Here is a 17,693-nt window from a genome sequence, read left to right as displayed (position 1 = left end):
TTCAGCTATCGAGGACACGGTTGAGATGGTTTGGACATGTGTTGAGGAGAGATAGTGACTGAATTGTACAAAGTGTGACAGGAGGAAAAGACGGATGAGTGAAGGAGGACCTGGAGGTGTAACAATGGAAGAGGATAGAGGAGAGGGTGAGATGAAAGCAAATGATTCATTGCTCAGCCCCTGAAGGGAACCCAGAAAGAAGAAGAAGCTTTCCTCTCTTTTTGAGCGACACTGAGCAAGACAAAACCTATTTTATAAAGCATGAAACTCACATTCTTTTTTCCCCATCTATTTCACACTGCTGGCCACATTTGGTCCCCATTCCCATTTATGTGTCCCTCATATAAATTCCCAATAATTAATCCACCACTGGTTTTCATCATTTATGGAAGTGAAAAGTTATTTGGACTACATTTACATATATTAATAGATTAAAACCTTGATTCAAGATTAGATAAATTTGCTCGCCCGAGTTCCTAAACAATCCTTAGAATATACATGCTTGTTCAGAATTTGACCCACGAGTTGCGAGTATGAAGCTTTTGTTGCATTCACAATTATAAAACTGAGTCACTTTTAATTAAATTAAAAAAGAACGGTGCTTTTGTGGCGTCATTTGTTTTTAATTACCCAGTGTACAACAGTCATTTTTTACTGCTAATATAGTGCCCCCCCAAACAAAAACAAAACAAAACAAAAAAACTGATTTAAAAAGGTATATTCTACTCCATTTTTTTTTTTTTTATATACTTTTAGATGCTTGTCAGTAAGTTGCATGTGTTTCAGTAGTGAAATGCAGGCACATGTTATGATTTGGAGTCTCAATGAGCCCTGAGCTGTTTGGGATCTTTGTATATCTCACATTTAATAACTTTGAAAACCTCAACAATGCTGTTGAAGCGTTAACAAGAGCTGTGGGTTCATCAGTCGAAAACCCAAAACACCCAAGCTTGAAGTTAACAAGGAAGACATTATTCCAAGTTTTATCTATTCTAGTGAATTTTGTTTGATCTCACTCAGGTCGACTCCATATCTCCCCAGGAATCAATAAAGGCACGAATCCTCCCTGAAGTCAAGCTGCTCTTCAGAGGAAATTCAAATCGGCCAACTCCTCATGATGATGTCTGCTTCCTCATTATTTAGCTCGTAATTGTGTGTGTTTGTGTGTGCGTATGCGTGTGCATGTGCGTGAGAAACTGTTCATCTCCTGCGCTTTTGGGGTTCACAGTGCACAGGGCAGGGCAATGTGCAGCGCAGTAAATAATGCAGGGCTCTGTGTGATGTGGGGCACACCATTACTGCACCATCACAGCTCGTCTCCCTCATCATCATATCTGTTCCTCCCCATCCCCCTGCTCTCTGCCACATCCTGGTCCTCTCTTCTAACGCACACACACATAAACGCGACTGTCTGTGATTGTCTCTCTGCAGACACTTTGGGGTCTGTTTTTGCTTCTCTGACTTTGAGACGATCCCTCGTGTGTCACCCTCTAATTTAGTTTTGATACGTGTCCTCGCGTTGTCTCAGTAGGCTTTCATTTCTCATGCACACATAGAAAGAGGTGTAGCCCAGTGTGACATTAAATGTAAGCCCAAAGAAAGAAACAAGTGGCACAGCTGCACTGCATCAAAAGAAGCCCAAACAGCACCCAATGCCCCAAAGACGTCTGGCCATCTGACCTAATTGTGAATAAACATCACTGATCTATGTGGATTTCTAAGAAAAACCTGCATATGGTCCTTTAATTCAAAGCCATCATCAGCTTGTCTACTCATAGATTTAATTCTTAAAGTAAATTTTACAAAACTTCCAATTCAAAATCCATGACTAACAACATGTTTGTCTAGAATTAGAATCCCTGCAGAGGTAAACCAAAATGAATGCATTGAAAAAAAAAACCCGACCATCTCTTTGCCTCTGATCCTTTTTTGCTTTGTCTCAGCTTCTTTCTTTTTCCACATTCCCGTTTCTTCTCATCAGAGCTGATTTCTCCCGCTCTCCACTTCATACCCTCTTCAGTTCCTTCGTCCCTGATCTACTAAGCAAGGAGATGTGTTGAAGTGTTGAGGCTTTTCTCAGCCCTTTTACTTGGAGATCAAGGTCGACACTGAGAAACTCCACATGCTCACAGTCTAATTACTGAATCAAACAACTGCACGTGAACATATTGTATAATCGCACTCATGTACAGAGATATATTAAGTGAACGGTTCTCAGGTATGTTTAATGTTGTGAAAACTGTTTTCAAGATTGAGAAATGAATGCTATTTGCTGGCAGCCTTCATTTGCTGCAATATCCAAGAATATTTGTACAAAACAACTTCTGCCCCTGACTGTATTCTCAGTGACGCATCACCTCTTATTTATTCAGACATAACAGAATGCCACCCTCTGTTTTCTCGCTTGGAGAAAACTACTCCCCCTGATCCAGGATACCAGCTGATCTACACCCACGTTAATATGTTTTCATTTCATTCTGCAGTGGGTCACGTTGCACACACACACACACACACACACACACACACACACACACACACACACACACACACACACACACACACACACACACACACACACACACACACACACACACACACACACACACACACACACACACACACGAGGGAAAGTAGGGAACCACAGTATGACTCATACAACAGCATACCTCATCCACTGTTGTATTTGATCACTGAGATCTCATGAGAAGGCACAAACGCACGCACACACACAAACACACAGGGGCACAGATTCATTACTTGGTGCATAGCAGAGTTAGTAACACCACAGAAATTAAAAGTAGAACCCTGTTGGGTGTGTTATCGTTGATATGCAGGGACTGATTCCTTGCAAAACATATAAAATCAGTGTGTGTTATCATGCAAGCAATGTAGAGCTGAAAGTTGAATAAATAACCTTAAACTCGCACATTGTTTGCGTTGCAATGCATTTCTTGGTAAATTCTGATTGCACGCTTACTTTCCTGTATTTTTCAAATAAAAGCTATTGTTGTAAATTCCTAATCCATAAACAATGACAAAATGGTGCAGTTGCTACTTTGATATTACTGCCAGATTATCTCAAGTACGTCTTTCTGTGTGGAGTTTGCATTTTACCCCGTGTGTATGTGTTTTTTTCTCCAGGTGGGCCAGTTTCCTCACCAGTTCAGTCTGAATGAGTGTGTGTGGTTGTTTGCCCCAAGATGGACTGGCAACAGGTCCAGAATGTACTCTGCCTTCTGCCCCCCGTGACTCTGACTTCAATGAAATGGTATAGAAGAAGGGAGGGTGTTTTACTGGGCTGCTCTTTATTGTGATACTGTGATACTGATTGAAACTTTTTACCGGCTGCTACCTTGGTCAGGTCTCCTATGCAAAATAGAGCTTCATCTCAATGGGACTTTAAGGTAAATTAATAATATTAAAAAAATGGATAGGGCTGGGATGAGAAAGAACATGTTTTACATAGTCATATTTCAATTCAGGTAAATGAAGTTCAGCCTTACATGGAATATTGAAACTCACTGGTAAAATGAAGGTCAGAACAGGCTACAGCAGGAAGCACAATGATCACACAGAAAAAAATAGTTGGACCATCACTCATTACTAATACTATCATAGATTCTTCTATTTTCATGACTCATCTGTATCTGTTCGTGTTCTCCTCCCATCCTGTACTTTAAATCACAGCCAGTTATGGAGACACACACACAAGAAGAAGAAGAAGAAGAAGAAGAAGAAGAAGAAGAAGAAGAAGAAGAAGAAGAAGAAGAAGAAGAAGAAAAAAACACTGCAGGCATTTGTGTTCTGTATTCAGGTGCCTTACCAGGTGATGACTGATCGCTGGATGCCACTAAGGTAGCAGGTGTGGGTCTGCGTCTTCTGATCTGAAAGATATAAACAATCTCATTCTAAAGTGAAACTTGAATCATGGTGCGAAAGCAGATTCTCCATCAGAAATTATTTTTTATATTGGCAATTTCAGGAATATCCGGGCTGTCATTTCTCACAGGCTTCACCCTTAATGGGATGTATTGACTCCGCCTATCAAAATGCTAATTCACAGCACACTGACATTTGCATTTTCCTGTTATTCAACTCACCGGAGAGAGTTGAGCGCTCTCTCCACATGACCAGGTGCGGGGTTAAAGTGCCAGCCAGTTCCTGCTGTCAGACCAGAGCAGGTCTGTCTGGTACATCTTTCACGCTGAATAGTAACAGACTTTTGAAGATGCCTGGGCTGGACAAGAGCAATGTTGGGGTCCTGCAGTGCTGATGCAGTGAGATCAGCAGGGCAGTCTGCCACCTCCTACCAGCTCTTGGCTCACGTCTGGTGGAGTGTGGCTGAATTAACCACTGTGGGACTAGGCATGAAGGGACATGAACATTTCACCGAGCTGCTCAGTAGCGAGCTCGTTGAGAGCTCTAGTCTAAGGGATCTCTTCCAGGGAATAGAAAATTCTGTGTAGAAGTTTGTGATGAAACAAGCAGGGTTTTCCATCCATCTTTTATTCTACATCCAGGTGGGATATGAGCAAAAGCGGAGTATAGCCTGCACTAGGTCACCAGTCCATCACAGGACAAACGACAGAGGGATAAACAATCACACTCACAACAGAGGGAAAACTCACCAATTCTTTGGACTGTAGGAGTAGACCGGAATATGCAGAGAAAACCCACGCATGCAAGAACGTGCAAGCTGCCTGCTAACCACTGTAGTGATATGCAGCCCTGCTGTAACAATTAAATGATCTGGATTTCTATTGAAAGCTCGCACAAGACACTGTCCTTAGTCTGAAAACAGACGTTGATCTACGTGTCCTAAAAAAAACACTATGTATTTGTTCTGTCACAAAAAGCCCAAACATGCAAGTATAACATGAAGCCCGGCACTGTCTATAAACATATGTGGAAACATGACTTGTTTTTGAATGGCAATAATTTAATCAAAAAGCTATGTTTGAAAAAAATTAATCAAATTGGTGTATGCTTTTTGCCGTAATTTAATTTAATTGCAGAATCTTTCAGTCTGAGTTCATCTCTTTAATACACCAGACTGTTGCCTTAGTGACAGGTAGCATCAATTCACTCTCATTTTCAGAGAATTATCATGATATTTCAATATATTCAAGGCTTTAGCTCAGGGTTAGTAGTTTGAGAGTCAATATGATGTTTATGTTGTAAAATGAAATCATCTTTTATGTACAAAGATTTCATTGGAAAATCACAGTAATTCATTTTTCGTTGCCTCCAGGATCAATTTACGACATTTCAATATTTTTTTATTGTACCATGACTGTGAAAGGTGTGACGACAATATGAATAGACAAGCAATTGTATACACACTATTGCAGACATGTATGCGTGCACATGTGAATAAGGGAGGTACACGCATAGCATGAACTCTGAGTTGACAGACCTGCTGACTAATGCTGCATGTCATATCAGCTTCTGTCCTCCTGTGCAGGTGCAATCGTAAACTGATGTCCCAACACTGCTGGATCAAAGAGCATTAGTTCTGACAGTTTAAGTGTGTCGGTGGATAAATGCTTTTCTTTAAGGATGAAAAAGTCTAAAAATGACCTAAATACAATGTCCTTGGACTACAATCCAATTGGGCAATTTTTTATTTTTTTTGCACTTGATTTGTTTCCCTGTTTTCAGTTTATCTCTCAAAGCGCACACACACACACACGCGCACACACACACACACTCACAAACGTAACAGGAGTTCTGCACAGGCTTTGATTGATTGGCATCACACTGTCATGACATGCAATACAGATGTGGCTCCAGAAAGAATGTGCAGTAAGGAAAAATGAGCACAGTCAGTGGTAAGACAGTCTAATGAGGTATTCAGGTTGAGGAGATTCCATCGCCTTTGAAATCACGACCAAGATATACAGGAAGCTTGTGAATAAGAAGAGATACTCAGGGTCTTTTCTATTCTTTTCTTTAACATGCAGCAATGGTGCTCTGTTGCTTTGAATACTCGGTCAATGAGTAAATTACTGAGCTCAAATAAGGAGATGCGAGTCAGCTATTCACTGTTCCCTGTAACACTGCAACCTTCTCCACTCTGTATCCATGTCTCAACTGGAAATATGCCATCACAGAGGCACAGATACAGCTGAGGTTGGCATTTTGGCAGAAGCCTGAGCTTTGAGTCAGTGGAAAGCAATTTAGTTTTGATTAACAGGAAATAAATCAGTGTATAGAAATAGGAATCCAGTTGCTTAATTACACCCAAAACACATTTAAAGGAGGACGGGGTGCAATTTCCTTAAACTACATTTGCATGTGGCAATGTTGAACAGAGAGGGGGAGGCTGGTGGAGGGGTAGCTATATATGTGGGTATAGACCTGAAATATAAATTGGTCGAGAAAATGACAACAGCAGCTTCCAACTTGGAAATATTCAGGGATTGGGTTGAAGAAACACAAATAATCACAAACCAACAATAGAGTTTTTTGTTACGATGTACAGTCTGAGTCTTCCTTCTAAAATCACCAGACCCAGTAGAATAACGTCTCACAGTGCTACATTAATAGATAATATATTTACAAACCTAATAGTAATCAAGACCTGAAACAATGTCCAAGCATGAGACTGTTTAAAAAAAGGCTCAAACTTAAAATATTAACCGAATACAGGGATGAAGAACGGTGAAGAAACTATAGGGTGTCTCTTGCACTGTAAACAGGATTATACATGAGTAATTGTAGATATATTTCTATATATAGAGTTTGGGTGTTTACAGGCATATTGGGAAGTGGAGCACTGTGTGAATGAATGTATATGAATGCAAACTTGACATTTTGTATATATATATATATATATATATATATATATATATATATATATATATATATATATATATATATATATATATATATATATATATATATATATATATATATATATATATATATATATATATATATATATATATTAGATAACATTCCTATTGTTATATATACATATATAATACTATTTTCAATACAAAAGATAATTATTATTTATAACTATTAAATATTGGAGAAGGGGTAGGAAAAGTCAAGACAGAAGACAGAAAAGTCAAGTCTATATCCTAGGAATTTCAAACAAGAAGCCAGAAGTCCTGAAAATATACAGGTCACCTTTGAATCTCCTAGTGGATAATTAATAAAAAAAAACGTGTTTATGTTGAATTCTAACACTGTTGTTGGACAATTGATTCCCAAGACAAGGTCTTCTCAAGTAGTTGTATTACAATCAATAATTGTCTCACAAGGATGTTTTTTTTTTTTGCAATTGTGTAAGTGCTTTGCAACCCTGCACAGGATAAAGCAGTATAAAAAAATGAAAGAATGTTAGTGTATTTCAATATTTTTTCTCATTGACGTTACCGTTTAATCTTGTATTTTGACAACTTACAAGTCAATTTTGTTTGCACTGCGGGCTTTGGTCTTGAACGTAGTCCTTTCAATAAGTACTCTTGCATCCACTGTAAACTGCATACTAATATTTTAGTCGCATGTGTGTTTGTCTCGCAAGAAAATCCACCCCGCCGGCCCACATTAAAGCACAACGTGGCGTAGCTGTGTAGAACTGATTATACCCAGAGTCATTGTCATTCTTCCCACCCGGCAGCACAGCAAAGTCCCTGCTGCTTATTAGACAGGCTCGTCCCTCCAACCACCGAGCTTGACTTTCAACCCACGGTCCATTCAGAAATGCAGTGCTGTTCTAACAACAACAGACACAAACTGGAGAAGTGATGGGTGGGCAGCAAAAGCCTTGCATTCTTATTGAGTGTGTGGGTCAGGGAGACAGAGAACAAAATAGCCTGAGTTGGAAAATGTAGGTCAGACCACGAAGCAGCGGAGTCATTACTTTTTTGTGCTGAAGCCCAATGTTATATGGGCTTAACTCTGCTGTCTGGATGCTCCTAATGACCCCACTGTGCAAGCACAAAAGACGAGGCATAATTCCAAAATTAACTACGGCATTGCCGTTCCATTCATCTTCCCATCGGCTTTATTCAACTGATTTGCTGAGATCCTTCATAAAGCGCACTAAACTCCATGTTAAGCCCAATAAATTGCCGTCTCAGTTTTCATGACCCTGTTTGCACAAGAATGACCTGCTGGAAATGGTATCATTTCCATATTCTTCTGCTTGCGTTCACCGCAGAGTGATTGTATGGATCACCAGAATTAAATGTGACACAATGGATATGGACTTGCTGGTAGAAAAAGTTACCAAAGCGCATCAGAGTGTGATGGCAAACGAGTCTGGAGGAAATGTAGCGAGGTGATGGGCCTCAGCTGCAGATGGTTGGAGGCTGATCATCTCTCTTCCCCCATAAAGGGAGGAGCCGCCCAGACACTTGGATGGAGGTTGAGGAAGTACCACCGGGGCAAGTTGCTGTGTGTGTTGCTCACTTAATAGAGAAGTAGTGACTGGAAGAACCATGTCATCCCCTCCGTGTGTAGACCGTCCCAAATTCAAAGTACAACACAGTATATATTTTACTATAAACTCTGAAAACAAAATGTCATGGGAAGCCAGCTGTGGAAATGACCCTCACTGCAGTAATGGCGTCTGTGGCTCAGGTGGTAGAGCATGTCGTCGCTTAATCGAAGGGTTGCAGGGTCAGTCTTGTATGTCGAAGTGTACTGAAGTGAGACACAGATCCCCGAATTGCTCCCAGTGGATGGACTGAGCACTTTGCGTGGCAGCTGTCACCATTGGTGGGTGCGGGTCCGTGAGAATGGGTGAACTTGAGTAACACTGTAAAGCACCTTGGAGAATGCTGAAGCAGTGGAAGAGTGTCACATAAGTGAATTGCATCTAACATAAAAAGGTTTGAGCTGATGTGCTCCAACTTTACAAGCAAGTCAAAATCAGATGCAATGGTAAACGAGGCAAGCCTTTTCAGGCATTTTAAATCACATTATGTATATTAATGTATTAGAAAAAAATTCCTCCCAGCAGTTTGAAATAATGCATGGTCTATGTGTGCATCTGTCAGACATGCTTGTCAGTGGGAAATTAGTTTGTACTTGTTTTGATATGCACACACCTCCAGTACATTAGACCCTGATTGTCCCTGGTGGCTGAACTCTTCCAACTGACTACCGATGACGCCAAGATCCACCCTGGACACGTCACCACTCAAAGGGCAAATATGAAAAAACAGTTGGGGAAACGCATATTTTTAGGTAGTACGACAACATTGTAGTACCTGGGGGAAACTCTCGCATGGATACAGGGAGAACATGCAAGCTCCACAAGAAAAGTCCCTGATCCCAAACTCTCCCCCTGCATTTTTACAAAATATGAAAATATTCATTCTCATAAATGAAGCTGCTGGAGGTTTCCTCCCGTTAGAAGTGAGTTTTCCTTCCCCAGTAATCCTTGTCCATGTTGAATTTGCGTGTTTTTATCTCCTTTTTATTGGTATGAGTGTTGTTCTGAAATTGATATATTGCATATGCGTCCATATGACTAATAGTGACGCAAATCATGCTAACCACCTCTCCCTGTGTGACCCACACTTTCCCATAAAGTATTTTGATGCAACTTTAATTAGTGACTTTGCTGCTGAGTGAATTGGTACGCTTCAAGACAGTGAGAAATTATTGATCCATCCATCCATCCTGTACACTGCTTTATCCGGTTCAGGGTTAAAGGAGTTCACACTTGTGAGTTATTTAGACTCGTCAATTAACCACACAAGCATGTTTTTGGACTATTATGTAAGAAACTAATAACACATATTATTAGCCCTCTCAAAATCCTGTCAAATAGTTAATGCACTAATGACAGTACTGTTTGAAAAGTCTTTAGACAAAATGTATTGACACACCTAACTGCATTATGATTATACATTTATTAGCAATAGGTTTTGCTTTTAAGCACAGACCAAACTAAATTGGTTTCTGTAGTGAGCACCTGACAGCAGATCGGTTTTTGAGCATTTTTCTCCTTCTTACAAAAGATATTGATCATGAAATGTTAGCATGAGCATTTTTCCAAAAGTGCGAATGTTTAACATTCTGAACGCTTTCGCCAGCATTCATTATGACCTGCGACATTTCTTCTCAGTGGAGCCGATGTGCCTGAACTGGAGACGTGAAGGTTTTCAGCAAGATCGACCTTGGTGGTTTTTCTTATCACAAAATACCAAACTCATAATTTATAGAGGCGACCGATGTAATACGAAGCCCGCTAAACGTGAGGGGTGAAGTTATCCCATTAACCCAAACTCAGTTATCCTATATTTTTGGAGTCTCCTTAATAGCGGAGACACTCTTTGACCTTCAGCAGAACTGAGCCGCAACACGAATCAGAAACTAATTAGAAATGAAAGAAATACAGGCTAAAATCATTTTTCAAAGATTTTCTATTTGATTGGTAAATGTGGTTGAAAGTTCCCGTCAAAGATCCAGTATCAGTGTCAGTCAAAATCACTGCTCAGCTATAACAAATCCTCACAGGCACTCTCCAACTGTGGTCTCAATTGGCTCTGAATAGGAGGAATTATAGTCACTCTTAGAAACTCCACATCACTGATTCCCTCTTTCTTTTATCCGAGTTTCCTCGGTCCTCTGCCTCCCTCTCACTTTCTATCAGCCTTTTTTTCCCTCCTTGACAGCCCCGCGTTTATTATCTCCTTTCTCATTGACTCATATCACACAACCTGGTACAGAACAGAGGCAGCAGGAAAGATGCAGTATCGATTTCCGTCAACTCATACATCCAAGACCACTTTAAATTTTTAATAGGAAATACAACATATATATATATATATAATTTTCTTTTTTAAGCGTTGTGCTGGATCACAGAGGTCTTCAATTATGCTCTGATGTAACAGAAAAGAAACCAAGATCTAACCGTTCACGGCCCACTTCCCGGCTGTTGTTGTATGGTACCGATACAAGTGGAATGAATTGGTCTCATAAAACATCTGCTGCTGTCAGTGTTTCAGGCATAGCTCGTTTACTGATTTAGCCAACAGTATCTCTGAGTTTGTTTTCACTTATTTCTATTTTAAACGCTGACTAAATAGTGTGCTTTATTTTGTTTGTCTGTCGGACACAATACTCGGTATGCAATTAGTAGATTAGCTTTCACCTGCATGTGTGTGAGATCATATTCACATCTGTTTATAAGCTGGCAAAGCTTTAGTAGATCAGGCCCAATGTTGACAATAAAACATTATTTTCTCCCATAATCTTTTAGTTATGCATTCAGATTTCTTTTCGGGGACACTCATCACAGTCTTTCTGGTTAAGCATGTAAATATGAACAAAGCTTGACAAACAAACAAACGTAATATGCATAAGAATCCAAACAAAAAATGCTTTTTAAAAACAGTAAATGACTGAAAGAAATGCATATTGTGCAAATTACAATATGCAGTGCTCAGAAATGACTGAAAGAATCCCCTCAATGAAGACATGCAAGAAGGCCATTTCATTGTTTTGTTCTCATTCAAGGACAAAGTTAAACTTCAATGTCAGCATGGGGAATATTAACAAGGGTATTCAGGATGGCCGTGAACAGTCTGTAATAAAATTAATTACCTCAGTATATCACAAAGTTACTACTAATGAGGAACATATTGCTTTCATCTATGACTGTGGTTTATGAAGCATGCAGTCATCTTAAATCATTGAGATTAGACCTTAAGATCACACCTCCAAACAAAGATTTCAGTCACATTTTTCTCACAAAGTTAAAAGAGCTAAAACAAATGTAATTAACTTTACGGTGAGTTATGTAGGTTATAAATATTGTCAACTTTTTTGATGCAGAAGTCTAATGAAAACAAATCATTGAAATGTAAGTGGCTTGAAATTTTGAGATATCTGTGTTGGAGCTGCAAAAGCATCACGGTATCAAGTCTATTTACAGCCAAAGCATAAGTCGGGAGCTAGACGGGTTATCGCTAAAACATAGTTTAACATGCTATATACGTAAAATGTGATTTTTGTTCTGGATGCTAAATTCTGCAATTTAGTTTTTTAGGGAGCTGAAGGCAGGAGACGAGCTCAACCTTTGTTTATGGAAAGGTAACAGAATGTACCCAACGCCTTCACTCTGACGGACAACAGCTCTGCATGAGAAAGCACTCCTGCCACTCATCTGAAAAGGGGTCAGTTCATTGACGCAGTGGGGGAGGTGTGAGCCCAATGCGTTGCAATTTTATGGGAGTTTGTGCATCAGTTGTTGTACGTGTAGGTAGACCGCCTCCTTCGAGGCTGTTTGTTTTCATTTGTGGTCACCGACTCGCACATCTAGATGTGAAAAGCTGGACCATTTCATTCAAGGACATCAAGCCTTGCAACCTTGTGCCTGGTTTGACGGGATCATAAAGTGCTGGGATACACAGGGGGTGTACTGAGGAAGAGAAGTGAAGACTTTATTAATCCCAACTTGTTTGACTAAAGTGGTTCCACCAGGTCTGACAATAATAGTACTGTGTAGGCAGGACACAAAACTATTGAAGTAGAGTGTTTGATTTAAGAAACTAACACAACATACCTCCAGGAACTAAGACATGAATGATAACAGGAGTACTGGTTGCGTGATTTGCCTGGGTATATTTCCCAAACCTCAAAATCATTACGCTAATTGTAAAATAACGTGTTCAATATGGATTGTTATTGCTATATTAAAGAGTAACACAAAAAGTACAAGAAATAGTCTTCCAGTGACACCATCTGTTCTTGGGCCTCTGTTGGGTATATAGTCTGTTTATGCTAATAAGTACACATTAAACTCAAGGTGAAGACTCTGTGGTACAGGCTGTTAAATAGAGATAAGAGAATAAGTGTGTCTGGGGATGTTTTTTTCTTGTCTTTGTTGTGAAGAAGAGTCGGAGAGGTTGTTGTGACTGACGTACAGGTCTCCACGGAGGCGGATTTACCATGCTGCGAGATATCAGGATACACGAATTACTGAACCACGGGTGAAGCCCCACGCCTCAAAATGTATAAGCATGCTTACAAACACCTACTTTTTCCATTTATTTACTCATCACATCTCAAGATCCCTTTTGGTTACTTTCTTTTATTCACTTTCATATCAGCCCAGATGGGCTGTCTGTCCTGGTTTCCTGTGTCCTAAAGACACAAACCGGAGTATACTTGAGTGCACACGTATACTCCAGCAGGCCATTCAGGCTCTGTGGCCATTCACAGCAGTCTGAGCAGAAAAGTAAAATCCTATCTTAAAAGGATAATGCCCCAGTGGCAATCAGGCAAACCATGGTCATGCTTATTGAAGTTGTGAGCTTCGAACTCTCTGGAGTATTTCCAGAACAAGTGAGATGGACTTCCCTTGTGTGCAGCCAACAGGAGATCAGCTGCTAAAGGCCAGGGCGGAGGTGTTTAATCCCCTATTTTGAATGACTGAAACCTGGGATCAGATGTGCAAATAAATATGTACAGACAGTGGACACCAACTCCCTGACATCCAGATACAGAGCTGTGCAAACTGAATCACCTTTGTATCTTTCAGAATCAAGTTAAAGGAGAAAAACATGCATTGCAACAATGCATCAGCACAATTGAATACGAAGATGTGCAATATGGCCGCACGGTGGCTCAGGAGTTGGCGTTCTCGCCTCCCAGCAAGACGACCATGGTCCTTTCTGTGTGGAGTTTGCATGTTTTCTCCGAGTTTCCTCCGGTTTCCTCCAACAGTCTCAAACGCACTGGGGCCTGGGGGTCCTGGAGCAAGACCCCTGCCCACCACCAGTTCTATGTGAACCCAATTTCAATCAGATACTACTGAACTGTGTTTGATTCTTTTTATTAAATGTATATTTGATCACATGTATGTCTGCAGTTCCCACATGCAGCATTTTAGAAGCAGAGCAGATCGTTTTTAGACATTTGGTACAACTTTTGTGCTTTGGTGTTTGTGATCTCTGGCCTGTTGCCACCAGGTATGATTTGATATTATTAATAACAGAACTATTATCTATGATCCATTGTCAACACAATCTAGTGCAGAGCATGACTACATGATGGAAACATGGTTTAATGCATTTTAGGAGATCAATGTTCTTTCCAATCTTACCAGTAAATGCAGTCATACATTTGGAGTTTGCGAACATAAGGTCCTTAAATAACACATTTAAGTACTCGTGTAAAAGTGCACACACTGTGAATTTGAAATATGTCCTTCCTCCACTGGCTCTCTAACAGTCAGTAGTTTTCAGAAATAGCTTGCTGGAGTCACGACAGCAGCATAAGCTGTCACAGTTTCCAAGGAGATTCTTGCATGTAGACGTTTTGCTGGTCATTCGAACCACGAAACTGAGTAACTATGTTATCTTTCTTCGGTTCATAGAAATAGGAAAAAGTGTGAGTTCTTCTTTTGGCCACATCATGTAATACTGAGTAACATCTGTGATAACATAAAAAGGTATCCCGTTGTGCATTATGAGAAAGGCTTCAGTAGTAAGAAGACCTCGGTTCAATACAAATGTTGAAGAATCAACGTGGCTGAACAGAAGGATAAACAGAAGAGTGAAAATGCAGATATGATGTATAGGAGATCAACTAGTCAATTTATTCATGGTTCACACTATTTCGTGTCTGAAACTCACATTTTAGACCAAGTCATGAAGAAAACTCCAACATTTTAAAGGTTCACATGGGTTTCCTTTTCCACTTATTGAAATCAGAGGTTCCCAACTTGGGGTCCCCTGGGTGTACCCCAGCAATTACAGGGGAACCCTATGTCTTTGTGTCTTATAAAGAAAATCTGATTGGCTCCATGGAAAAAAGGTTGGGAACCACTGATTCAAAAAGATAACTCTGACTCCAGACCCTACAATCTACAACAGTAGCACTTATGTTGTTCATATACAAAACACATTGATTTGTTACTGCGAGCATCAAGTGTGCTTGTAAATGATCAAATACCAGAGTGCAGCATGTTTTCATGCACTAAATCTTGAATTCTTAACTCGTTAACAGAAAAAACCAACAAGATGTATGCATTTCGTTTTTGAGCAACGCAATATCTTTTCCCCTCATCCGTCAGTCCTTCCATGCGATTTCATTTCCTCTAACTTCTAGAAGATGTCTCTCTGAGGAGTATAACGCGTCATGGTAAATTAGAGTGAAGGATTCCTTCTGCATTTTTTTGTTTTCAGTAGTAAGAAAACATTGTACAATCTGCCAAACTACAGAAAAGGAAATAAGAATAGCCTCAAATTTCACCTCAAACCACTTTTTGTTTTTTTTTGTGAAAAAGTGTGCATGTCACTGCTCTTTCAGGTGAATAATGAAGTAATCTTCTCCAGCTTCTTCAAGCTTTTATGCAAATGTGGACATGACAGTGACATGAAACAGAAGATGGAAGCACGATCCAGATGTTACACCATCTGTCTCCCTCACTGAACACAGCTAAAGCTCATTCATTAAACGTTTGTGTCGGCGAATGCTTATCAAACCCCACTCTCTGCACATTGCAACACATTTTCCACACCATTTATCACATTTGAAACGCGTGAACGGCAGAGTCACATCGGCAGCTGCATCTTAAAACTTACACCGCACTCTCAAACAAGCCCATAAAACAACCTCAGAGGGGCAAACCGTCACACACTGCAGCGGACACATAAAACAGTCAACTGACATCTCACAGCCACAGAGAGAAAAACTGGAGGTGAACAGCAGAGGGGAAAAAGAAAAGAAAGAATGAGATGGCAAAAGAGAGGGAGAGAAACATAAATGAGGTGCAGTCTGACTCTTAAACCCTTCGCCGGCTTCACTCAAGGCTCATTCATTATGGATGACCTGTCCTGTTCATGATATATTTATAAAAATGAGGACTGGAACATGTCTTTTCACTATATTCTCTACAGGTACATTAACTGCTACTGCTTTGCCCTCGCGTCACGGAGTGATGCTGAATTTGGAAAATAAATAGATTTCTGACATATTATATGTTTCCAGTTTTGTATCAAATTGATGATGCGCTTTTGTTTTTTTTGTTTGTTTTTTTACTTTTACGAACATCTCCGTGCTGTGTGCCACCCGGAGTTGGTCATACAATACATAATCACACCGACCCTCTAGAGATGCATCAATATACTGCAACACCCCTTTCAAAAGCTGCTGCGATGCTCCACACAGCTGCCACACTGTGAGCGGAGGTGGAGAAATCAATTGTAAATTCATCAGGCTCACATCAGCACCTCATTCAGAAGACACCCCCTGACTAAACAAGTGCACGGGAGGGGAAAAAAAAAACCCAATGGAAAAGTGACTTCTCTAATTTGTCATCAGACTGTGAAACGGCATGTAGAGTTTTTTCAGCTATGACTGTAACTGCTTGTTGGATTAAAGCAGTTATGTTTTGAATCCATCACAAAGTAGGCCAAGTTAGGAGAGAGGCTTCCTTTTACGTCTTTATTACACCAGAGTATCAGTTTCATACAGTCAAAAAAAGACATTGAGCCTCCAGCTTTTCCTCCTTGTTACCTGCTCAGCTGCCTCTGGGTCCAGGTGGGTGTCCAGCAGAGGGACGGTGAACTGTATCTTCCTGGGGCTCCCAGTTTCCATGGTGTCACTGTCTGTCAGAGTGGAGGGCAGGATGTTGAGGATGGAAAAAAGGAGGTAAATGAAGACCGAGAATCTGCACCAAAGAAGAAGGGCAAAGAGCTCTGTGTAGGTTGCTGAAAAATTAAACAAGTGGGCTTGAGCTCAGTGGGAAAAAAAAAAAGATGCTGATTGTTTGAGTTTCAGTCTGACTATCCTCTGTACTTTAACCCTTTTAGCACATCTTCCACTTGCTTTATTAGTATCCTAAACCTCTTCTACTTCCACTATTTCTGTCTTCGGCACCTGCCCGTGTCGCTATTCTATCCTCCCTCTCTTCCCTCTCTGTCTCTTCAGACTCCCAGCGCTCAGGCAAGGGCATTCTGGGGAAGGAGCCCCTCTCCTTCACGCTCATTCGCTGCGCCCGCCTCCCTTCCACACCAAGTCCCACCCTCGCTTCACATTTCTTTCTGCCTGCATTGGCTGCCTGATCTCTGAGGGCCGTTCTGCAGCAGCTCCCGCACTGATGAGAGAGTGAGGATGACAAAGGGATGCTTACACACTCTCTCTCCTACCATTAAAAAAAGATGCACAATCCAGCCTCTGGGGGTTTATTTTTCTCCAATATTTTTAAACTTATCTACCTACACAAGCTCAAAAACTACCTACACAGTTTTCATCCTACACTTCAGTCTTAAATCTATAAATGCACTTTAGCTACGCCTCTGACAATTCATTGCAATTTGTTTTTATGTCCCCAAAGTCCTTCTTCATGCACTCCCTTTCATCATCAAGTGACAGTTTTTATTGTAGAACACAAGAAAAATGGAGCCGTGCGCTGATTGTCAAAGCTTTGTTTGTGACTGGCCATGCTTGTCCTCTCTGCCACCACACCAGCACAATCTTTATTGATCGCCTCTTAGCCTGAGTGTCCCGACATCACACATCTGCTGCGCCCTGATACCTGATACCTGACACCAGCCGACAGGCTTATTACCGGTGTGGCAGATCTTTTTGGAGCGAATTAACATCAACTGTGACGCTTTTTGACGCTCAACTACAACATTATTAGAAGTGTTATTAGTTCAGTTTTTTTAACTACTCTCATCTTGAGAGATTATACTTCAGACACTGAACTTTTCTAT

At 40.5% G+C, this 17,693-nt stretch overlaps 1 protein-coding gene across 1 annotated transcript in view; it reads right to left on the bottom strand.

Annotated features, from left to right (window-relative positions):
- Positions 1-16,911, bottom strand: part of LOC308108130 (protein phosphatase 1 regulatory subunit 1A-like) — a 31,309-nt gene extending 14,398 nt beyond the window's left edge. The window contains exons 1-2 of the mRNA XM_080460869.1: positions 16,492-16,911; positions 3,824-3,884 (exon numbers count right to left, since the gene is read on the bottom strand). Coding sequence (XP_080316995.1) covers positions 3,824-3,884; positions 16,492-16,572 — 142 coding nt within the window. The 5' untranslated portion in view covers positions 16,573-16,911. The remainder of the gene's footprint in view (positions 1-3,823; positions 3,885-16,491) is intronic.
- Positions 16,912-17,693: the final 782 nt, after the last annotated feature.

The sequence above is a fragment of the Lipophrys pholis genome, assembly GCF_963383615.2.
Source record: "Lipophrys pholis genome assembly, chromosome: 4".
Classification (NCBI taxonomy): Eukaryota; Metazoa; Chordata; class Actinopteri; order Blenniiformes; family Blenniidae; genus Lipophrys; species Lipophrys pholis.
The sequence above is the reverse complement of the archived record's forward strand: the minus strand, read 5'-3'. Positions and strand labels throughout refer to the sequence as shown.